The 24046-nt window shown below is 40.7% G+C and overlaps 3 protein-coding genes across 3 annotated transcripts; 1 reads left to right on the forward strand and 2 right to left on the reverse strand.

Annotated features, from left to right (window-relative positions):
• Positions 1-1019: 1019 nt before the first annotated feature.
• Positions 1020-10102, reverse strand: snrnp40 (small nuclear ribonucleoprotein 40 (U5)). Its single transcript, XM_008290488.1, has 10 exons — positions 9874-10102; positions 8594-8723; positions 8361-8454; positions 7663-7828; positions 7404-7526; positions 5259-5379; positions 5084-5166; positions 3234-3295; positions 2298-2401; positions 1020-2082 (listed from the first exon to the last, which is right to left on the reverse strand). The coding sequence occupies exons 1-10, from the start codon at positions 9982-9984 to the stop codon at positions 2033-2035; spliced, it is 1044 nt and encodes a 347-aa protein (XP_008288710.1). The 5' UTR covers positions 9985-10102; the 3' UTR covers positions 1020-2032.
• A 78-nt stretch (positions 10103-10180) lies between these two features.
• Positions 10181-14931, forward strand: zcchc17 (zinc finger, CCHC domain containing 17). Its single transcript, XM_008290487.1, has 7 exons — positions 10181-10237; positions 11672-11846; positions 13037-13137; positions 13245-13336; positions 13413-13513; positions 13628-13776; positions 14042-14931. Exons 2-7 carry the CDS (start codon positions 11711-11713, stop codon positions 14213-14215), a joined length of 753 nt encoding a protein of 250 aa, XP_008288709.1. The 5' UTR covers positions 10181-10237; positions 11672-11710; the 3' UTR covers positions 14216-14931.
• Positions 14932-17835: 2904 nt separating this feature from the next.
• Positions 17836-21774, reverse strand: fabp3 (fatty acid binding protein 3, muscle and heart). The gene is made up of 4 exons (XM_008290491.1): positions 21548-21774; positions 19592-19764; positions 18404-18505; positions 17836-18322 (listed from the first exon to the last, which is right to left on the reverse strand). The coding sequence occupies exons 1-4, from the start codon at positions 21618-21620 to the stop codon at positions 18269-18271; spliced, it is 402 nt and encodes a 133-aa protein (XP_008288713.1). The 5' UTR covers positions 21621-21774; the 3' UTR covers positions 17836-18268.
• Between the last annotated feature and the right edge of the window lie 2272 nt (positions 21775-24046).

Below are 24046 nucleotides of genomic sequence, written 5' to 3' on the forward strand. Positions count from 1 at the left end.
AATAAAAAAAATACAGTAAAATACAGTTATTGTGGGAAATTGTTTTTGTTTGTTTGTTTGGTTTTGGTCAGCTTGAACTTGTTTACTAATGCCTTATGTAAAGCACATAAAATTGCATTTGTTCGGTGGTTCCTAAACTGGAGCCGTCTTTGCTTTTTATAGTGCAAAACTCTAAAAAAAAAAATTATGATAATCAACCAACCAGCTACCCTCAGCTGAAAATAGTCCCAACAAATGTGTTATTTACGATTGCGGGAGTGACCTTTGCCAAAAACTACGGAGCTCAGTCATTATAGTAACTTATTTACCCCTTTTAAATAGCCCTGGGGTTGAGAAGCTGTTGGACAAATTGAGAGACAGAGTACACTATTTTAGCCTCATTCATGACATTTTATTGAAAGAAATACACGTTTTTTTTGTTTGTTTTTTAAAAAATTACCATCCTCATTTTTAGTAAGCTTTTTTTTTTTTTCTTTGATTTGTTCTTTCTACAGTGCGCAACTCAAAAATTATTTATTTATAATGGACAAACCAACCACTCATTAAAGCACCACCTCCGCAGATAAAAATAGTCCCAACAAATGCTCTATTTACTGCTGCTGGTAGGACCTCTGCTAAAACCTACAGTGCCCAGCTGTCATAGGACATTATTTAGCCTTTTTCAAAAATAAAGCAGAATAAATAGCCTTGCTTGGGGCTGACTTCCACAGAGAAGCTAATGGAAAACACTGAAAGACAGACGACACATTGATGGTTTTGGCTTTAATCATGGGATCCTAGTAGTGCCAGCCTCATCCAAATTTCCCAATTCCCACGTCATCGTCTGTTTCTATTACCCCAGTGATCATTTAGGTTTTTTTTCTCTTGTGCGTGTTTAAATGTTTCCTAACGTCTTATGTAAAGCACTTTGAAATGCTAGTGTTTAAAATGTGCTGAACTAACTTTGCATACGAAAGAGCAAATCTCAGAAAAATACTAATAATTGGAATAGATGAAATGACTTCAAATCACAGCCCCACTTATGCAATAAATCCAGGTTTATTATGCAATCAGACTGGAGAGGAAAAAAAAACTGGAACAGCTGTAACTTAAAAAATGCTAATTACCCTGACCTAATTCATACAGACAAAATAAACCAGAGCCAAAGCTAATAATAAAACTGCATTTTTTATAAAAGAAATAAATGTATACAAGTATTTTTTAGTGAGTTTACTGTGTTAAATAATGGGTCAATTTCACATTTTTTTGGCAGGTTATAACACTATAAAAGCACTGTTAAACAATAGGGCATTATAAGATATGCAAACTGTAGTGTCTCTCGGGAACTGTAAAAAGTTTATTAGAAAACAGCAACCAATAAGAAAAGCTGCAGGGTTGCATAAATGGCCAGAGGCAGCTTATGGTGTGTTTGAATTACACATTTAATTTCCCATACTTACAGATACTTACACAGATGTGTAAAGTAGCACCATGAACATCCTGACCGAAATGAAAAGAAACACCGTCGTCCTATTTCACATTTTGCCTCAATGTTCCAATAAAATCTCAGCTACTTGTGTTGACCCCTAACAAACAAACTCTGCATGTTCTGTTGGATACAAGGGATTTAATTTAAAACCCTGCCGTAACAAATCAAAACCAGTCCAAAAACGTAGTTGCCCCAGAGGTATGCTGGTTTTAGTTTAAGTAGTCGTGGGTGAATGATATAACTTGTTTTAATAGTTTGCCTGTTTATACTCAGTTTCATCAGCGAAGCATCACAGTGACAAAACAGTTTTTTGTTTTTTTTACAGAAGACTGAAGTTTATTAAAAAGAAATGTCAGAATAAAAAACAAATCATTGTGGATGTTCTTGTGACTGAGCGTAATGAACTTCAAACGCACGTCCTGAGGTTGTTCTGAGACAAGCAGAAGCATTTGAAACTACAGAGACTCCTGACCCGCCGCTGAACATCACCCATCCGAGGCAGGACACGCACACACACGCACCATCAAGTGTACTCGCAGACACACACACACACACACGCACACACTACTGGATCTCTCCCATGTACAGACGTTTATCGCTGGAGCCAGACAGCACTGTGTGGAGAGACAAAAGGGAGAAAAAGATGAATATACTTATTTTGTTTTATAACTAAGCCTCAGATGAACGAATCAGCCAAATGAACGGATTTCTGGCACTTGGAAACCCTGCGCTTACCCAACTCGGCTTCAACTTTACTTAGCTCATTCTTGTGTTCTTTAAATAAATGTATTTCAGTTTTGTCTCACACTGAAGCAGCGGTTTGACTCACCTATAGGCTCCTCTGGGTGGAAGGCGACTTCGTTGACGGAGCCGGCGTGTCCCGGCAGCTTGTACAGGATTCTACGAGATGTGGTGTCCCAAATATACACAAATCTACAAACGCAGACAAAATGGTTAACAGAAGAGACTCAAATGTTTTTTAAAAAATCCAAATATTTACATTTATGATCATGCAAGTTACCAAAAAAAAAAAAAAAAATCAGCTCTGGAACATAACCGTCAAATCTGAATAAACAGAGGGATTTATGAAAACACTGCTCGTTTGTTTTGAGCTGCCTTCAATGAACACCTTCTTCTCCAAGTCACAGACCGCAGTGGATTTAAAGTCTATGGGCGAGCTGAGTTGAGTGCAGAGATTACAGCTAGACGATTAGAAAATGCCATTAAAGGAGAGCGTTAGTGGATTTTCTGGACATAATTGAGACTTGAGTTACAGTAGTGATATAAGTAAGGGCGCTGCTGCGGCGCTCAATTTTTATGGGAGAAGCAAATTAGTCATTTAACAAATGATTATAACTCAATTAATTGTTTTTTGTTACCGCATTAGCAATAATTTATCCCGCTAATAGACAATAAAGGTGTATTTTACTCTTTTTTTTTTCTCCCATTCTAAGACACAAACGGTTTTACTGTTTGATATGAAGCGCTGTGGTAGATCCTTATTTACTTTAGAATATAAATTACTGGAAAAAGTTGAACTTCAGAAACACTAAGCAAGGACTGCACTGAATCTCAGCAGCCAGTCAGCACTTTGCCTCTCTGGAAAATCACTGTTGCAAGAATCTCTCAGAACCAGATAATAAAATATAGTTAACCGTACCAGAAATATAATAAATAATGTGTGTTTTTGTGTGTGTGTGTGTGTGTGTGTGTGTGTGTGTAAGCTCCTGTTCATGTATTGTACGCGTGTGTGTCTGCTCCTCACCTGTCGGCTGAGCCTGCAGCTATCTTGCTGCCGTCAGTAGACCAGGAGCACCTCAGCAAATTCTAAACAAGAAGAAAAGCTGCATTAATGCACAACTGTTCCACATGTGAGCTGCTGTTATCTTAATTTGATAAATGAGCTCTTCATTCGCAGAAAAAGAAGAAAGGCAACAACGTGTAGCCAGGCGTGAATACTGCCAGCAGGACTGCATCAGTGAGACACTTGTGTATAAATTTATACACTGAATCAAAGAAGTTTAACAGGATTAAAGTGCATTAACACTCTGAACCCAAAAGCAGCTTCTGGGCATTTTGACACTCTGTGGGCTTATTTTACACTGCAATTTAAAGTCCTACGCATCTATGGAAACAGTTCAACCGTGGCTAGAAGCAGAGTAAACTCTGAGAATTTGTTAGGTTATTTATTTTACAAACATTTAAAGAAAAATTGGAATTAACACATACCACATTTCTCCAAGTACCCACAGGTGTTGCCAATACTGGAAACATGCTGACTCCACATACTATAGATATTATAACTACAATTTGCTTCCACAATTCTCCTCTATTCTCTGTGATAACACAACCTGCAGTTCAGGACCGAAGTCCCTGAATTTTTGCCAAGTGACTGCTGGTTGCAGTGGAAGCACTAATGGCTTCACAGTTGCACCAAGAAGTAGAGATGGTTTTTTTAATGCAGAATATGACTTAAGCAAAGAGTTTATTTTTAGCAAATTTTGAAATGGGGACATGTAGAATAATGAGATTTTGATTAAAAAAATGAAGATTTTAAGCTCAGATTTGGTTCATTTTCCCACTTGAACAGATGAGGAGTTCAAGGACTATCAGTAAGTTAAAATGAGACGATCGTTCTGTTTTTACCGTTTCTGGCTCAGACAAACGGTGACATTTTGGCATTTCTTTACGATAACATGCCTTTGCAACCCATCGGTGGGTTTTAGGGGTCAGAAGATTAATCCATCCATCCATTATCTATACACCTGTTCATCCTCACTAGGGTCACGGGGGGCTGGAGTCTATCCCAGCTGACTCAGGGTGAAGGCAGGGGACACCCTGGACAGATCACCAGTCTATCACAGGGCTACACTTAGAGACAGACAACCAAGCACACTCACATTCACACCTACGGACAATTTAGAATCACCAATTAACCTCAACATGTTTTTGGACCGTGTGGGAGGAAGCCGGAGAACCCAGAGAGAACCCACACTGCACGGGGAGAACATGCAAACTCCACGCAGAAAGATCCCGGGTGTCCTTCTGTGACCTTCTTGCTGCTAGGCAACGGTGCTAACCATCGAGCCACCATGCAGCCCCAGAAGATGAATATAGTAACTTTTCAGGAAAAACTGATTGTTTGGTGTTCTTGCAATGTTTTCTCAGATATATAAAATCTGTTAGTCTGGGTCATGGACTGTATAAAAGAAACTGTTTTCCTGTTTTGAAGATGCAAGGTCTGGCATTTTGGCCACCACCCTCTTCTTGACCTGGTTTGGACAAGAGAGTGGATTTGTCCTATAACACCTCCTGCTTTATCAACTGTTTTCCTGTTAGTGTGACCATTATTAACAAAATGACCACCATACTATATTGAAGGAGACTTGAAAGTAATGATTAAGATCATAAATTTATTAGGAATATGTTTACTGAAGTGATAAATCAAGTGAGAGGTCGGATCATTTTCTCCTCTACACAACCCATGCTGGTTATTAGAAAGACTACAGGTTTAAATCACGTCTCTTCTTCTGGTTTGTGTGTTCAACAACAAAAAGTAGTATCGCCCTCCATACTGTAAGACCACAAAGAGGGTCAGAGAGCTATTTATGTTACCTTTTCAAAGTTGTGAACGTTGCCCTGGAAAATTTTCACACATCTCTCCTTGGGCGCAAACGGCCGAACATCCCAAATACGCACTGCGCAGGGACAAAGACAAAAGTCAGGAAAATTATTCTTCCATAGGGAAAAAAAAATTCACTGTTGACAGCTGAATAAAAGGAAATACTACCTGTGTTGTCCATGGAGTTTGAGAGAAGGTATGATCCCTCAGAGCTCAGGCTGAGTCCAGTTACTGAGTCACCATGACCGTGCATGTTGTAGATCAGCTTATTCTGCCTCAGGTCCCACACCTGCACAACACAAACAATAGCTATTGACAAGGTTTTACCACAAGGAAGTATCGAGAGCATAGTGTAGGCATGAGCTGCTATGTCACTGTCAGGTGTGTATTCATACCTTGAGGGCAAAAACTGATTGTTATGAATGTGGTTGGAGTCAGAGCTACAAATGGCACATACACATAAACACAACGCTAAAAGTTTGTACTCAAAAGTAGGTTGCAAACTGATTCGTAAACATTGTGCAAGATGCGTGAGTGAAGCAGATGTGCAGCAGCAAACTCACAGTTTTATGGTGTGAGCAGCACCAGCATGAGGTAGCTTTACAGTGTACTGTCAACGAGCTTGTAAAAACCGTATGTAGGCACCTTGGTTCACTTATAGCCAAATGAAAAATGACTGCAATTGAGTTACAGCAGAAAAATAAAGGAAACCTCGATGAAAACTAAAAAAAAAAAAGAGAAAGCAATCCCTTTGTTACTGCTGCTGCACAGTCATCTTTGAAATCTCCACAAAAACTACCAGCTGCATTGTTAGACATGATCTAATTATATCGTTATACTGGGGTTTTTCCTGCTTGGAGGAATTTTTGTCAAAAGGGATATCACCGAAACCAAAATGACAAAACACAATAACCAATTTTGTTAACTTGGATTTCATTTACTGAAGCATAATGGGCATTTTTGTTATCAGATGGTCAGAAATGCACATATTTCTTTTGAATAAATTCAGACTCAATGCGTTTACTTTTCATTGACTGATCGTGCTCAGTGTTGGGTACAGTGATCCAGGAAAATCCCTGATTATAGCAATAAAAAATAAGACTGTTGCTTCTTCTTTTAGAATGTACTTTCGTAGTCATTAATGTGGTAATTAATAGACTTGTGGTATTCCACTACTGATCAATTACAATATTTCATTTTTGGATAATTAGGTTAAACTTTATCAAATTTGATTACAGTATTCAGTCGGTAGCTATTTCTATCAAAACTGTGTTATCTGTATTGGATATTTTCTGATTAATCAAATGCAGTCCAGCTCACCAGATACACACAAGCCTTTGATTTAGACCGAAAATATTTAGAGAATGAAAGGAATGGAAGGCCTTGGATTTTTTTTTGTGATCCTTTTCATATTTCAGTCATGGCCTCTGGAGCAAGTTTCTCCAACAGTGGTTAATCATCGTGACGACAAACAGTCATATCACAGAAGGTATGCACGCAAAACAAACATGTCCAAGCTATGCATGTAAACACAATTCATTTCTAGTTAACATTTGTCCCTCCAGCATAAAATAGTATTGACAGACTGCTTAATAAAGAACAGTGTATGATCCATATTGTGTTTTTCTGGAAAACTAGCTTCTTTGATTTTTTTGTGCTTAGAAACATCCTATATTTATAAAGCACTGGATGTAGCCTTTATGATTATTTTTATGAAATGCTTAAGAATATGAATAACAACAAGAGAACAGACAAAGTTGTGCGTCTTTCAGCCCCACAGAAGGGTGAAGAGAGAGAGAGAGAGAGACACTTTGGTTCAGTAATAAAAGTAGGACCCTTTATTGCTAATAAAAAAATATATCCAACAAAAACTATTGTATTTTGTGATACTGCGCAGCCACACTAAGATGGTAATGGCAATGCAGAACAGCATCTTTATTTGGAATCAACTGATTATCAGCTCTGGCTGATTATCAGATCTGATATTCAGGTCCTGGAATTTTTCTGTCACACCTCATACATATGTATGTGTGTAATATAGAGTCAAGTCTTTGCTTGTTTGTTCTCTATAAATGTGCCCAAGAAATTATTACTGTCAATTATCGTCGGGACTAAACTTATACAGTAATTGCACTAATAACGTTTAGTCAGCATAATTAACATAACTTTTTTTTCCATTAAAGTCAATATGTATAACCAACAGCTTGATGGAAAAAATCTTAAACTCTTTTTTTAATGCAGAGCTTTTTTTTTCAAGATGATATTATTTTTAGTGCCATTCCCTGATTTTCTGTAAATGCTGGAGCTCAGTACCTTGATGTCGTTGTCGATGCCTCCAGACAGGATCTGATCACTGGTGTCATTGAATGTCACAGCCAGGACCTGGTAGGTGTTCTGGAAAGTGTGGATCGCCCCTTTCTTCCGGATATCCCACAACTATTGCGTAGACAAACACATGAAAATCCAATGAGGGAGTTCAATTTTCCAACCCAACCAACACAATGATTCAAACAAAACAACATCTCAACAGGTTAATATGTTAATTAAACCATCTTCCAGTCGGAAATCTCACCTTGACAGTCCCGTCGTCGCTGCCAGTGCAGACCAGTTGGGGCCCTCGGCGGGCTGGGTAGCAGGTGTTAACGAAGGAGGTGTGGCCCTTCAGACGCTTGATCCTCTCACCTGTTTCACTGTCCCACACACCTACGGTCTTGTCTGTGCTCGCCGAGAACAGCACACTGAAATACACAGCAAGAAATCACAGTTGTTCAGCCTTTATCAAGAAACAGGATCAAAGCACGAGTTAAGAGGCATGGGTTTGATGTGTCACTTGTCGATGATCTCTGCAAGCTGGTAACCTTTATTAATGGCAAATGTGAGTTGCTCTCCGTGAATAACAGATACTAGCATAAACAGTTGAGTTTACAAGATAGTTCAGTTGAGATTAATATGAGTGATTAGTAGCAGATAATCTTACAGGCTCATGAATAAAAACTCACTCACATCCCGTCTCAGATTCACTGTTTTGACAAGAGCCTTCACTTAAATAACATTAAGAAAAGCTTGGAAGTTTTGACTCACGCTTGAATGGTTTAAAGTCAATTGCGATCACTAACAAATTCACCAATAACCAACTAATGTATTGATAGTAGATATTCAATTTAAATTTGACAACATCAGATTTTGACCTTTTTCTTTTTTTTTTTTTGCAAGAGTTTTGCTGAGAAGAAAGTATCGGTTATCTTTTACATCCCAGACAATCGTCTTTACCTGCCATCTGTGTTGTAATGCAGCTCCATCACTGCTCCGCTGTGGCCCTTCAGGGTGGCGTAATTCTCACAATCTCCATACACATTCCACAGCACTGCAGGAAAGAAACACAGCGTACATCAACTTATTCACAGTCACTGCGAGATTGAATACATTTTGACAAAGATGTGTCACTGACGCAAAGATTTGTCTCACGGCTGCAATGGTGTAATTGTGAAGTGTCAATAACTTACATATGAGCCTGTCAAATCCTGAGGAGGCGAGCGTGGCTCCATTGGGGTGAAACTTGCAGCAATAAACCTCACCCTCGTGGCCAGACATCAACATGATGGGAGCCTGCAGGCTGGAGCTCCGTGAAGGGCCCTATGGGAGACACACCAGGGGTCAATACATGACTCTGACATTAAGACAAAGAAAAGTAGAAAACAGTTGCTGTAACACAATAACAACACTTTTCTCAGCATTATGGATGATATGTGGACAATGCATTGACCAATAAGGACAAAGAAATTGCAGTGCAGACAATTTAGATGATAGTAACAGGTCATCCATACACCAATTGCCCAGGGGAGACCACTGTAAGGTTATGCCAGCATCAGTAATGTTACTATATGCTTAGGTGAGTTATCCAGCTAATGTTTACTACAGTGGGCTGTATGATAGTAAGGTTATTCCACGTCAAATCATCTCATTTTTAGAAAAAAAATCTGCTTGAACATTACAGATGATTGAGAAATTTAAGGCTAATATGTCAAGTACTTAATAAGATCATTTTTGATTCAGAATAACTGATTCAGAACATTTGGAGAATCAATTGAAAAATTGTAATTATTTTTTAAAAGTCTTCTATATGTTTTTATTGCATTCTTGTGCCGTGCAACTACATATGTTTCACATAATATCACTTGTTGAATTCTGCATTATCAGTTTTTCTGTCAGTGTGTGCTCAAAGATTGACTTTCCATGATGACTTGTGATGGAAAAACATAATTAGAAGTCAAACAGGGATTATTAGAATCTGTGGTATTATCTGGCACCTAGGCATGTGTACGAATAACAAGAAAATGTTATTTCAACATCATTTGTGTTTCACGGTGTCTGTTATTGAAGTGAAATTTCCATTTGCTGCCTATTTTATAGAACTCAAGACTTTGTGAGGAAATCAAAAACAAGTGCCCACTATCATATTCCCACCAGACAATTAATCAGACAAATATTAAATTCCGAATACTAATGCCTTTCCCAGTCCTAGCTGGAAGGGGCTGAAAGTGAATTAAACACTTCACTGTATTTTTCTGCAGTTATTTTCGTGACTATCTTTCTAGCTAGCAGCCTAGTATTGTTTACGAGCCTGAAAACAACTTCCGGTTCCAGTTAATGCCCTTGAGGATACACTGGACAAATGTGCAGTTGTTAATGACAGGATATATTATTTATCTCTATGTATATATGCGTTAGCTACTAGTTTCTGGGATCACTTTAGTCCTCTGGTAACAGTAGCTACTCTCCGTACCGTGGCCACGAGTTGCTGAGACTGAGCTGCCGCCACTAGCTCCGTACGGGGCCGCTTCACGGCAGCGGGAACCACCGCCATGTCCGCCACCCTCTTCTTCGGTTCAATCATCCCGGATTACTGGACAAGAAATGGCAAAAGTGTGTAATTTAATGCTATATTTTACAAAAATGAATGGATGCCTTTCATGAGAGACGTCGAGTGAAGTAGCACCAACGAAGAAGAGCAAGCCGGAAGTGTTTCCGTTAGCTACGAGCTGTTTGATTGGGAAAAGTTCGCTCCGGCTGCGGTGATTGGATGTTTCGCTTGTTGTCGGACAGATGTGTCCCGGATGTAAACAGCTCGAGCTCTGCTAACACGAGAGGTAACAATGTTTATATTTTCTCCTGAATTAATGCCACAATATGCACCGTCTGACCTTTAACAGACTTCACGGTGGAAAAATTATCTTGTTTATTTGCTATTATCCGGTTGCCGAATATGTTCTAAATAAAACACAATGCTGTAATCTAGCTAACGTTAGCCGGTGTGCTGCTATCTATATGTCAGCCACAGACTGTGGTTGCAGCAGATCTAAAGTGAGTTTTCTGCAGCCTTTGTTATGTAGAAGAGATTCTGCATGCATTCATACCGATCTAGCCCAGCAGCACAGGGGTGTGAGGACTCTGCAGCATGTCAGCGAGAGGAGAAAGATTAAAAGATTTTAATGTTGCAAGTGATGCTAATACATAAATATAAGGAAGGGTACCAGACTACTGAAACCACTGTAAAATAAATATTTTTTGTCTTACCTATTTTTCATATTGTTGAGGTTAACTAACCTAAAGAGGGCATGTTTATACTTTTAGTTTTTAGCGTTTGGTTTTAGTAGTTATCAATATAGATGTGATTTAGATTTAGATAAAATTATGTGACAGTCAGCTCCTCTTTACTCTGGATGTATTTATTTTTACAGTTTAATTATTTATTATTATTATTATTATTACAGATGACATATAAGATTTAACTGAACAACAAATTTATGTCAAATCTGAATCAGAAACAAAGCAATTAGCAGATTGCAAAAAACTGCAATTTAGGATGTACATTATGCCATTTTATAACATTATTAGGGACTGCTTACAGAGAGGTTAATATTGGATTTATATTAATTATTTGTAATTTTGTTTCTTTAAGCTCTGGTTTTTTGTTTTTTTTTTGCATCAGAATAAAAAACACTTAATATTTAGGTTCAGTCTTATTTGGTAAACCTCTAGCACACGAAAAGCATCATTTAGAGCTATTATTCATTTAACATTGATCCAATGCTTTGTTTTAAATTACATCTCAAATTTCAGTATCTGTCAGAAAATTCACATTTAGATTTTTTTCCAAACTGGTCCCCGCCCAATGTACTGTTAAGTACAAGTACAATATCTCTAATGCTTCTGCTGAAATGACTAAACTTTTAAGAGGTTAATTAAAAAAAATTAAAAAATTTTTTTTAAAAAGCATCTTTTTCCTGGAGCAGATTGACAGATGCACTGGGACAGCCTCTTCACTGTTAAAAAAAAAATAGAAATTTTAATAAAAACAAGGTTAAATGCATTTTTTACAAGGCTTTTTATTAAAGGTATCCTGTCAAAAATGTGCAGTATAAGTCGATACTATTGGTATGTGTGCTTTATGTGACTTTTGCACCCTAAACATTAAAAAAAAATAAAAAAAATAAAAAATTAGCAATGAAAAAAAAACGAACATGGTAAAGGTATGTTATTGTACTTTTATGATTCTGCTGATGATGAAACATGTCTTCTAGTTCCAGTAACTCATACGTGTGGTCTACCTCTGTGAGACGATGTCTGACCGTGATGGCCCACCGGAGCCAGCTGGACTGGACGGTCTACCTCCACTGTTCAGCATTGCCAAAGGAGAGGTGGTGTCTGTACAAACATACGGAGCCTTTGTTCGACTGCCAGGATACAAGAAGGAAGGTTGGTAGAGCATGAAGTACTTGCAAACATTTATGAAGATTTAATTATTCAGTAGAAAAACAGAAGCAAATTAGTGAAATGAATCAAAATATTAGAAAGAACTACCGCAGTAAATGCAGGCAATAACCCACAAGGCATATATGAGTGAGAAGCAGAGTCACAAGGGATTACACAACAAGAATTAGAAGACCTAAAGTAACAAGAATAACTCGGAATGTGTGTAGAGAGAGAATCCAGGATTCATTCCTCAAAGTCTGGTGAATAGTGTCTGTGTCAGTCCATGAGAATGCTGTCTCACCCAAAGAAAGGAGAAGAGACTGGAAGGCACCAAAGCTGCATAATGTTACTAGAGTAGGATTTCATCACGTATACAGAATTCCTTCTCTTATTACAAGAAAATGTTGTATGAATATCAGAGTTGTTTTTTTGTTTAGTCAGCATCCTACAATCTGAAGACATGATGTGCAACAGATAAAGTGGAGGAGTTAACATTACAGTACGAACCCTTGTTTTTAATAAGCTGACTATGGTAGCACGATCACAGTTTCATTTTAATATCGTTCATGCAGAATACTGTCCTAGTAACCTGTGAGCCTCCACAGGATAAAGGTACAAAGAAAATGGATGGACGGTATTTCCTCGTCAGAGAATAAGACGTGCATGTACAGACAGGAACTACAGGGAGAGACTGGAGTAAAGCAGGGTTGTTAAGAAGTGGGACAGATTGATGAAGTGGGATGTCTATCTATATTTACTCTAAGGTTACCTCTTTGATAATGAAGAATGATTTATTGGGGCGGTGGCACAATTGCCCTTGACCTAAATGTTCTGTTAAACACTAGCGGCTAATTTTCACCACTGGAGGGCGAACTGACTGAAGTTTATGGAGACAAATTCAGAGGTTGGAGGTTGAAATATTTTATTTAAGGTAGACCCAGATTAGTTGGATCAATGAGAAAAATACTTTAAATTAATGCAGCTAATTCTAGTTAATATTCTTGTATATTTTTTTTTTTTTTATAAAAAGCTGTCTAATGGCCAGAAATAAGGAATGTTTGAATCTGTGAGTTTCCTTCACCAGCAAAACAAAGATATGTTTGTGTGTCTTCATCTTTTTAGAGGGATTTCTTCTCAGAGTTGATGTATTTTTTAGATGATTATAGACACATATAGATCTCTTACACATGCAGGTCTGGTACATGTGAGCGAGATGTCAGCCTCCCGTGTTGAGAGTGCTTCAGAGATTGTGGATGTGGGGGAACAGGTGTGGATTAAAGTCATTGGGAGAGAGGTAACACACACATACACACACACACACACACACACACACACACAGAGTACTGTATGTGCATACGTTGTTGGAACAGGACAATTGCAGCTCTGTCCTCTGCTCGTCAGATTCAGGGTGACAAGGTGAAGCTGTCCTTCTCCATGAAATGTGTCAATCAAGGAACAGGGCGGGACTTGGACCCCAACAATGTTATGGCAGAGTAAGTGCTCACAGTTTCATTGTGCAGGTGTGCACCTGTGTAGGTGTGTGTTATTATAATTTGCATGTGTTTGTAGTCAGGACGCAAGGAGGCGTAAGCAGTTTAGAGATCAAACCGGCAACAGGATCACACTGGAAGCTGTGCTCAACACGACGTGTTCAAAGTGCGGCTGCAAGGGTACGACAACTACACGAGTAGTGCAACTGTCACATCTAAAAACAACAAAGACCAGAAACTGAACTTGTTTCATGTTAGATTCTGTTGGGTTTAATTTATCATTTCTCTTTTCAGGTCACTTTACAAAGGACTGTTTCTCTGCTCCGGGATTGCAGTACGCGCTTGTGCCTGAAGAGGACGACGAAGAGCCACAGCAGCAGCAGCAGCAGCCGACATCCACAGTTGCACCACAGAAAGACTCAGACAAAAAGAAGAAAAAGAAGGTGAAAATGACATTTAATGCCCTCTGTGGCTCTCAGACGTCTGACGCATCAACACACACACTTCTCCGTCTGACGCTACATGTCTGTAGCTGCGGCATGAAAGTGACCAGTATGATTTTGTGCTGATATGAAAACTTGTTTCCACTTTGGTTGTGTGGTATCAAAGCATGCTGTCAGCTTTTCATGTATTGCTGCGGCATCATTTTTCAACTTCTTCAAATTGGTACGCTAAACGATTTGTCCTTCTCGTGTGTTTATCGTCCAGGAAAAGAAAATGAAGAAGAAGAAGAAGAGGGAGAGAAAGGAGTCGGACAGCGACAGCAGCAGCAGCAGCAGCAATGAATGTAAATCCAAGAGGAGGCGCCACGACCACAGTCATGACAGGGAGGACAAAAAGAAGAAGAAACACAAAAAACACAAGTCGCACAAACACAGCTGAGACGACCGCATGAGCAGACACACACCTACAGTCACCACACTGCAGCTATCAGACAGACGCACAACGGGGAAGTGGGGAGAAACAGTGACTGGCGTCAAGCTGTGTGTCTTTTAATAACGTCTCCACCAACAGCTTATTATAGAAAACCTTCATGCATTTAAGTTAAAGTTTCAATTACTGTCTCTCCATAGTATTGGAAGCAGTTCCTGTAAAGTGCTGGAAAAGCAAATAAATAGGTCACATGGCAATCCTCACTTGTCCTGAAGTAACCTCTGGCTCCCCCACAGCCTGAAGAGTCTACACATTATTTGTAATCTGATATTTGTAAGCAATATGGCAGCAAGTGGCCACCCCTTTCCAGATATTGTTTACAGCTATCCGGTTTCCAATAGTTCTCTGGGAAATCCATTTAGCTGACATGACGGAGTAAAGCGACTCTTTTGGTGGGATGAGGAGGGGGGGACGGCTAAAGATCCTTTAAATAACACACACAGGAAATGTTTGAAACACAAACGGGAAGTGTAGTGCAGTAAGTTAACGTAACGGGATCCTCATTATGTGGTGACTTCCCGAGGTTGTGTGCCACTTGTTGTGCATTTGTGTGTACATTGACATGCATGTGTTTTACTTCCAGGGAAAACCTCACAGCACACGCAAACCTCTTCCTGCATGTCAACTGTTAACTCCATTAAAGCTGTTTTTGTTTGTAAAGCTGACGAAACTGCCTCTTGACCTCTTTGTTTCACGACCTTGGAGTCATAACGTAGCTGTTAAATTCAGTCCTATGAAACACACACACACACGTAAACATCAGAAACCCTCAGGCTGGGTCTGACCTACACTGGGGTCATCTTAAGTTAATGTTGTCAAGTAAGGTCGGTGTCTGAGGGTGGGGCTGAGGGATTTACACAGCACAGATCTGAGGCCGCGTTATGTCCCATGAGGTCAAGGTTGCACAAAGACAGAGCAACTTCTTGGCTTTTTAAAAAAGAAGAAAGACAAGATAAAACAATGTCAGAGAATCAACATCTCGTTCCTTCTGTGCTACTTTGACCTAGTTTCAGGCTCCTGCTTGTGGGACGGTGGTGTGATAGATTGTTTCCAGCTGCAGTGGTTTGAAACCGCTCCAGTGCACTCCATTGGCAATGACTTCAGTTCACTGGTTAGTCACAAGGATCTTCTTCACTTTTTCTTGTGTTCTCCTTTTCGCTCAGTTTCACCAGACACGCTTAACGAATTTAGCATGATCCCGAGCCAACACAACCAGAAGCTTGTTTTATCAATGCCTGTAATTTGAATACGACTGCCGCAACAGCCAAAATAAAATGTCAAAAAGTGGAATCTGCTTCTGTTCACAAAGAATTACGTTGTTTCATCTGACCTTGAAGTCTTTTTTTTCTCGTCCAGAACATTCCCAGAGTACATGGCATTTCTGCTTCCTGGAAGGAAAAACTAATCTAGCTTTGAAACATTTGTACATGGTGTTAAATGATTTGCAACAAAACTGGAGATCTTTAAACTGTTGCATTCTAGAGATTTTTCATTTGGATTCAAATGAAGAAGCTATTGGTAGCTTATGTGTTTGACGAAGGCCGCCAGAGGCACCGATCAGCCACAACATTAAAGCCACTGACAGGTCAAGTGAATGACATCGATCATGTCATCACAATGTGCTTGTGATGTGAAACACTGGGCCCTGGCGATACTGTGGATGCTACTTTGACACATACCATCCACCATAACATCGTTGCAGACTAAACAAAACCTTCCAGCAAGAAAACACACTCGCTACACCACAAAAACTGTTCAGGAACATCTTAGGGATCACGCCAAAGAAGGTGTTGGTCTGGCCTCCAAACTCCCCAAATCTCAGTCCGACTGAATACCAACAGGATGTTCTGGAACAAACCTTACCTTGCAACCCACAGACCTTATCAGTGTTTGTATGTTATGGACCACTTAGAGTCTTTTTGGATGAATACCATGATAAGAGCCTACAGGCATGCTGATATGTAGCGGATATCTTGATCTTGATCACTAACTTGTCAACATTGTCTCACTAAGTAAACTGTACAAGTATGACTGAGGCAGATCGGTTCATCGGTTCTGCATGTACATAGCTCCTTATGTAAAGCATTGCCAGGAACTTAAGTAGTGGGCACATTTACTTACTTTTTGTCGGGATGACGGTGCTAGATAAGATCAGGATGGCACCAAAATCGTTACAATTCAACATGAGCTGGAGAGCAGAGAGTGACATCTCAGAACCATACCACTAACACCCAAAGTAAAAGCTTACCTGAGGGGACATTTGTGAGCCTTCCATTTCATCTCACATGTTTGGCAAGATTTATCTGCTCATGAGACTGTCCAAAGCTTCAGAAAAAAGCCTCTACAGAGACACTGAGGTGAGATTACTTTTCTCAAACTACTTTTTCCATGGTTAAGAATGAGCTTTGTTGGTCAAAAACCAATAATTTCACATCATTTTTTTTTCCTGCCACTTCTGCCAAACACACACCCTACACTTAAATCTTACGGGTTTAACTTGAGTCGATCTGTTGGATGTTGGGGGAATTCACCGTACTACTCCTGCAGGGATGACATTCGCGAAATTGTTTGATGTTATTTCACTGCAGAGGGAGAACACTTTACAAATTAACATTATCCTCTATGTAGTTTCTTATAAATGAGGCCTCCATGCTTCACTGCATACTGACTGAATGAGTGATGGCTACATTCACAGTCCCTGCATTTGCATTGTACGTCACGCTGTATACTTTTGGAGAAGGTGTCCTGTCTCCTCCTGTGCCCTTTCACCCCTTCACCCTGACTCCAGTTGGCAGTGCATCACCAACACATGACACCAGCCTGCTGCGGGAGGTAATGATACCAATTTAGAAAGAACGCACACTGCTAGCTACAGTACATAGCATTACCGATACACCTAGTACATGCTTTAACAAAACTTTCCTCTAACATATCCAGGGCAAAGGCAAGATACACACTTGTATGCACACACAGAGAAAAGCGGGAGCTGTTGCAGGAGCTATAATTAACCGCCCTGTGAGTCCCTGTAAAGCCAGCTGTGATGGAAACTGTGGTCACACTCTTAGGGTCTACTCAGAAAGGTGTGATCGTGTTGCTCAGCTCTTTGATCCTGCTGTTTTCTGGGAGACAGAACCGACAGATTGGAGCACTTTTTAGGCTCGACACACTCAATTTAGTTCGATTCAGCTTTATTTATATAGCGCCAAATTGCAACATATGCCACCTCAGGGCACTTCAGGTCAAGAGCTTATGGTATTACAGAGAGAAACACAACAGTTGTCCACAACGCTGACTTCACAACCTTGTCTGGAAGCTCCCTGAATGACACTTTACATAATTTTCTTCAGGATGCAGCTGCAAAAAAAAAGTTGATTTTAATGACACTTGATTGCTCAGTTTCTGGAAAAAATGTGAATAATGTAAAAATGTCCTCAAGGATATGTGCCTGTTTCTGTGTTTCAGTCCCATTGAAGTCATTTTTGGCCATTGCTGAACAAAGTCTTTGTACCTTGAGCTACTAAATGCCATGAATGAGTATCTGGAGAAAACAAAACACACGCCAGAGCAGCTTTGCCAGTTTTATCAGTGTGGACGCTTTTATTTAAAGTTTTTTAGCTCTCAACAGGCAAATGTTCAAATTCTAACACTTTTCCAGGCTTATCAGAGGCACCATGCAAAACACATTTTCCAACACAACAACAACAACAGAAAAAAAAAAATGCAGCCCTGGAATTTTTTTGAGAGAAAAACAACAACAAATCATTGGAATTTATTCAGTGTTTCTTACAGTAGAAGGAACAACATATCGAGAAAAGGGGAGGTCACAGTCAGCAGTAATGTCAGTACTGAGAGAACAGTATAAAGGAACACAGAGGGGAATCAGCAGCAGCCGTACGAAGGGGCTTGCTTGGCCTGGGTTGAAGTGGTGTTAAAGAGTTTGGGGTGCAGCCGGACCTTAGATGAAGCAAGTAGAGGTTTCAGGCGGGACTGGGCGTTGGGTTTTTACTCTGCCTTCTCGTAGTGACGCGTGCAAACGACGTCTCCCATTGTGAGCGTCTGCGGTAGAAATAGAAAGAAAGTTAAAACACAACTCATACAGATATTAAATGTTTGCATTTGGTGGATGGATGCACTGACCAGTGTGAGGGCGTTTCCGCTGACTTCCCTGACCAGGCTGGTCTCTTTGCCGTCCCACCTCTGTATGTGCACCATCTTCCCACTATCTACCGTCACGATGGACTGCAGAGATACGATCACAGTTAACACACAAGATCACATCATCCCATGAATCATATTGAATCGCTGTATGTAATAGTATAAAGTATATTTACAATTTTGAGGCGCTTGAAATTAAGTTCAACCAACACACTATATTGAGTTGGGGGAATTCGTTTTTGTCCGACAATCAGTGGTATTTGAAGTTACCACTTACCAATGATTGGCAGCATGAACACAAGTTTTTAAGTTTTTATATCCTCAACTTAAGTTAGAGAAAAATTAAGCTATCAAGCCAATTTAAATAATTTACCTCAACTTGGAATTTTGTTATTACCATAGAATTCAGTGTAATTAACATATATTAGGTTAGGACTCACATTATTATGTCAGTACTGTTGACAATGTTTGCAACTTTTATTTAAAGTTTATTTAAATTAGTAAATTACCCTAAAACCGTGCATTTAATTAAGTCGTAGCCTCCTGAAAAAATTTCTAGAGTGCAATATCTAATAGCCACCTTCAGCTGCAGGTTCTAGTGAGCAGAAAAAAAACCTAAATATGCTGTTTAAAGGTATGATTTTCACTTTCCCTCGTCTCTCTCACAGAGTCTTTATCTTGAAATCATCACCTCACCTCTGCACCCGTTTAAACTCCAATATTTACTCAGCCTTACGCCTTAAACCATCAAACCACAGCTCATTTGTATTTACCCTCAAAATCCAATTGAGATAAGGCTTCTGTGGCTCAGGTCTTGAGTTATGGTTGCAGGTCTTTGCATGATCAGTCCATTTTCTCTTACCCTCACCACTCACCCCTGACCTTTCTGAGATACTTCAAGCCTCCACCACAACGGCAGCCCCCAACTGTGATGAACCACAGTTGCTTGTTTGGCCATCCATCATGACTGTAATTATCGCTGTCATATATTTGTGGTTACATCAGTATTTTTTAAGTGTGCAGCAAGTTTAAAACAGGCTGGTGCTCACTTCATAGAAAGCCACCGTAATTATGGGTTAAACACAAGAACGTAAACGCAGAGTTTTGCCTCTGGGTGTCTGTATTTTACAACAGTCTATTGTCTGTGCAACGTGACCTTCGACCTCTCACCTTAACCTTCCTGTCATCGGCGGTGGTCTCGTCAAACTCCTCTCCCAGCTTGAAGGAAAGCTCTGTGTTCTTAATGGTGCTCTGGGTCTTCACCGTCACCGTGTCGCCTTCCACCGAGATGATGGTGGTGGGCTTGGTCATGTTGCCGACCTTACGAGTAGCAAAGCCCACACCTGGACGAAACAAAGACACGAGGGTAAATGCAAAGGGCTGGGAAAAGGAAATGGAAGATAAGATCTCAGGGCTAAATAGGACTAAAGGGTAGCTCTGCGAGGCTGTGACACTAAATCAATAAACGGGTTAACAGATGAAGCCTTTCCTCAGCTGCTCCCGAATGTGCTTTAGGCTAAACGACAAACGGAAATTAGCAGTGAACGGAAAATAAACCTGAAGCAAAAGGGAATATTAGCTTTGTGTGTATTTGTTCATGAACAATGGCGACAGATTTAAGAAAAAAAAAAAGAAGGGATCCCCAAAGTAAACCAAAGTTAGATTACAAATGTGGTCGCATTGGGATTAATAAAGATGAATGCAACAAATTTTGTGGCAGTGTACCAAGCAGATATTGGCACATTACTTCGCAATCCACTAAAACATGTCACCCTAGTGGAGGAAAAGTTATTAGTGCTGCTCCTCTGGGGACCATGAATATCTGTTGCAAATTCAGTAATAGTTGCAGAAATGATTCTCTACCACCCCTCGAGCCCTTCGGTGATTTGTAGATATTTAGTCGGCTATGTTGAAAGCAGTAGCAGTGGATTTGCCCTCTGGCTCTCCTTCAACTGACACACACTCTAATCTCTGTTTGTCTACTACTAAACCTGCAGCATGTTCTTCAAACACTGGAGAGCCTCATTGACCTGACTGCCTGTCTGGACATGTGTGTGTGTGTGTGTGTGTGTGTGTGCAAATGATTACTCGCTTTCTTTTAGTGTGCATTTTGTGTGTGTATCAGGGGATCACGAGGGTAACAGTGACTCACACCCTTTCTTATTCAAATAGAAAACTGGCCCTGTTTTAGGCTGACAATCCAGTTCGTCTCCAGTAGCTGTGTTCCCACAGTCGGTGACAACAAAAAGTCACTTTGTGTGTGTGTGTGTGTGTGTGTGCCTCGTTGATCACAGGGATTGGGGTTAGAGGTCGAAGGGTCTCTGGTTTCTACGGTGACCAGAGCTGAGGGGTTGATGGGAATATGGCTCTGAGGTCACACACTGGCCATGAATCTCTTTCTCTGTTGCGCACACACACACTCACTCACACACAAAGTTAAATAGTTTTGTGTCATTCTTCACAGTTGTAAAATCCGGAGCACCTGCCCCCATCATGCACACTGTGGTGAGATATGCTGAAGCCTGTTCTCGTCCCACTGGCTGCTTGGCATCATCTTAATATTCAACTCCTCCCATTGGCTCAAACAATGAGCAGCTTTCAGGGAAGGTCACCCACATTATACTCAACTGTGAGTGAGTGTGCCAGTTGCTTGCCATTCAGAGTTTCCCACAGCAGGGTTGATGGTTCTTCTCTGCACTAAAAGGGAGCCCCTCCCTCATTTCCAGCACTTAGGCCATGCGGTCACCCACTCTTCCTCCCTTTTTCTTTCTCCCTCCCCCATTCTGGCTCCCATCTTCTCTCTTTCTGTTCCCTCTTCCTCTTTCCACCCTCTCTCATCTTCCTCATCTTTATTCATCCTCCACTCTGCTCTCCCTCCTTATATTTACCTCTTCATTGTCTCCCTCCGCCTTTGTTCTCTGATTTTCACACACCCTGTATCCGCAGCTACTCAAACATAAACACACCTAAAACCATTCATCTGTCCTCATTTTCACATGTGCTCACATGCAGCGCTGCATCCTCGCCTGTTACCGGCGCATGCGCACACGCTCGCATGCATATGCTGTGAACACACAAAAACACACGCCCGCACACACACACACACACACACACACGCAGACTTACCCAGCTCCTTCATGTACTCATCGAATTTCTCGCTGTTCTTGAGGTTCCATGTGCCAACGAAAGACTCGGCCATGTCTGCAGTGGTGTGGAGGAATGAGGGCGAGAGAGGCTGAGATGGGTGTGAGAAAGAGAGAGAGAGAGAGTGAGGCAGCAAAGCGGGGAAGCGTCAGAATGAGAGAGGAGGGAAAGAGGCAGAGAGTGTAGTCAGCACCACAGGCCTCGCTGCAATCCTACTGGCTGGATATATACCTGCTGTTCGTGATGTCATCAGACTGTGCAGGGAGGGGGGGTGAGGGGTGGAGGGAGGGGTGGAGACAAAGACACTCAGACGAGGAGCGCATGTGATATACTTGGTGTGGTTAAAATAACTACCATGCAAATGCATTTCTATTTTACTTTAAACTGTTCGTTTGTGTTGCGTCAACATCAACCACCCTGTGTTGTGTCAGTTCCTACGCCGTTCAGTGTATTTATCAACAGAGTTTAACTAAAGCAAATGTGAGTTTAAGCCCTTTGAGAAAGAGTATAGAGAGAGAGAGAGGGAGAGAGAGGGAGGGAGTGGGAGCCTCAGTGAAGAAACCAAAGCGTAGAGAATGAAAGACAGATTAAAGAAAAGAGATGGGAGAGGGGGGAGGTTGATGAATAAGCCCCCGCTGTCAGAGAAAGAGAAGAGAAACAGATTAAGCCTGAGGGTAGGAGGGGCCGTGATTGATTTTGTGCAGGGTGTGTTGAAGGTTGAAAATGTCATGATACAGTTCTCTCTGCTGTGTTTGCCGTTTTTTTTTTTCTCTGCATTTGGGGCGTTTCCACCTGGTTTTGTGGCTTGTTTGACTTTTCCTGACCTCAATCAGGCCTGCCAGAGGCAACAGCACCGGCAAAAGTGTGCGAGCGTGTTTGTGTGCACACTTGTAAGCGCACATACATGCTGGCACATGATGGCAGCCTGAGCAGTAGTTAGGAGTGTTATGATATGGGTGGGAAGAGAAGCTGTGGTGCTTATTTTGGACTTTGCATTGACTTACATTCATTCCCTGGGCACTTACAGTAATGCTGATGATGCTTTAAATCTTTCTTAGCGTCAAAAAACATCCAAGGGAAGTCTAAAGCTGTAGAGTCTTGTTGCAGTTGTTGCTCAGGCCTCATTCTAGTGCAGTTAAAAACTCACTGAATCACAAAATGCGTTCAGTTCGACTCAAAGTAGCTCCCTACAATTGTACTGCTTCCTCCTGCTTTAGTAATATTTCATACAAACTACGACGCCCGGCTGTTTATTCAGCTTCATTTCAAAGTGAAACTATGTTATTGTGGTTCATTTTTGAAGAATAAATAGAAGCGCAAAGTCCCACCACTCGGCAACGATCTTGTTAGCGCCATTTATGTCAGGTTAACAAGAGCAGGCTGCTATTGATAAGAATGGGGAGAGACATAGCTGGTATTTCAGTGGTCACCTGGACATAAAAACTGCCAGTCAAATTAACCGCCATCTTTGATGACATTTCCCACTGATTTCTATTCAGGATCCTGTAAGTCTCGCCCTTATAACGTCTCTGAACACTACACAGGGCAGGGCTGTCGAAAAATGTTGAGTGACGCACTAATGCACTGTTGTTCTTGGTCTCTTCGTGGGATTACATGGGCACGGCAGACTTATCCATTTAAGATCCTGAAAATGTATTCAGCTTTCAGACTTAAGCCTTGAATATACTTCCTTGCCGATGCACACATGGACGACTGCAGCCACCACTATGTGTTTCTATCACACCTAATACCACATATCTTCTTTTTTCAATGTCCACATGCATTCCTTTACGGATGGAAGGACGTTTAATCAATCGGGGAAAAGTTCATTTTATCATTTCTTTACCACCCAGTTTTACGGAACATGGAGTATGACGGCAACAGAAATGGGACCAATGATGTCTGGTGAGAAAAAATTGAAGACGTTCTCCTACACGTGTCTATCCAGCTTGTGCAAAATTTTATTGGAAGACATATAAACAACTATGCAGGCTCTCTGAACAAACTAGCTAAGCGACTTTCTTTGTAATCACACGTTTTAACAATGTAGTCAAGCAGCCAATTATCTTGATCGCTCTGTGGCTACGTTCCTACTTCCAACCTAATGGCAGACTTTCAGTTTCACTGAATTCAATTTCCAGAACAGAAAATAACAGAAGGAGGAATTTCATAACCACATCTGAGATCACAGCGGTTCTCATTGGAAGAAATGGACTTTGGTTGACGTTTGTATGTACACAGAGTGATGTGGAAACTCAGTGTTATACGACTTTTCTAGTACTATTCCATGCATGCACACTGCCGCCAAACATGTGCCCTTGTAGTGTAATTGTGTGGACACAAACCGTGGCCTCATTCATGGTTACGTCTTAGCAACACTGGACTCAAAAATGAAATAAGAGTTCTGGGGCCATTTGTTTAAATTGCCAGGCCACTACCAACAATATGTGATCCAACCACACTCCATAACCATATGTCGGC

The sequence above is a fragment of the Stegastes partitus genome, unplaced genomic scaffold (genome assembly GCF_000690725.1).
Source record: "Stegastes partitus isolate 25-593 unplaced genomic scaffold, Stegastes_partitus-1.0.2 Scaffold676, whole genome shotgun sequence".
Taxonomy (NCBI): Eukaryota; Metazoa; Chordata; class Actinopteri; family Pomacentridae; genus Stegastes; species Stegastes partitus.

Coding starts and splice junctions, on each gene's coding strand:
- snrnp40 (XM_008290488.1), bottom strand. CDS start 9,984: ATGATTGAACCGAAGAAGAGGGTGGCGGACATGGCGGTGGTTCCCGCT. Junction 7,527..7,662: donor GCGACGACGGGACTGTCAAG/GTGAGATTTCCG, acceptor TCTACGCAATAG/TTGTGGGATATCCGGAAGAA. Junction 5,167..5,258: donor AAACTCCATGGACAACACAG/GTAGTATTTCCT, acceptor GTCCCTGCGCAG/TGCGTATTTGGGATGTTCGG.
- zcchc17 (XM_008290487.1), top strand. CDS start 11,711: ATGTCTGACCGTGATGGCCCACCGGAGCCAGCTGGACTGGACGGTCTA. Junction 13,138..13,244: donor TTAAAGTCATTGGGAGAGAG/GTAACACACACA, acceptor TCTGCTCGTCAG/ATTCAGGGTGACAAGGTGAA. Junction 13,514..13,627: donor TTCAAAGTGCGGCTGCAAGG/GTACGACAACTA, acceptor TTCTCTTTTCAG/GTCACTTTACAAAGGACTGT.
- fabp3 (XM_008290491.1), bottom strand. CDS start 21,620: ATGGCCGAGTCTTTCGTTGGCACATGGAACCTCAAGAACAGCGAGAAA. Junction 19,765..21,547: donor TGAGTACATGAAGGAGCTGG/GTAAGTCTGCGT, acceptor TGTTTCGTCCAG/GTGTGGGCTTTGCTACTCGT. Junction 18,506..19,591: donor CCGATGACAGGAAGGTTAAG/GTGAGAGGTCGA, acceptor GTATCTCTGCAG/TCCATCGTGACGGTAGATAG.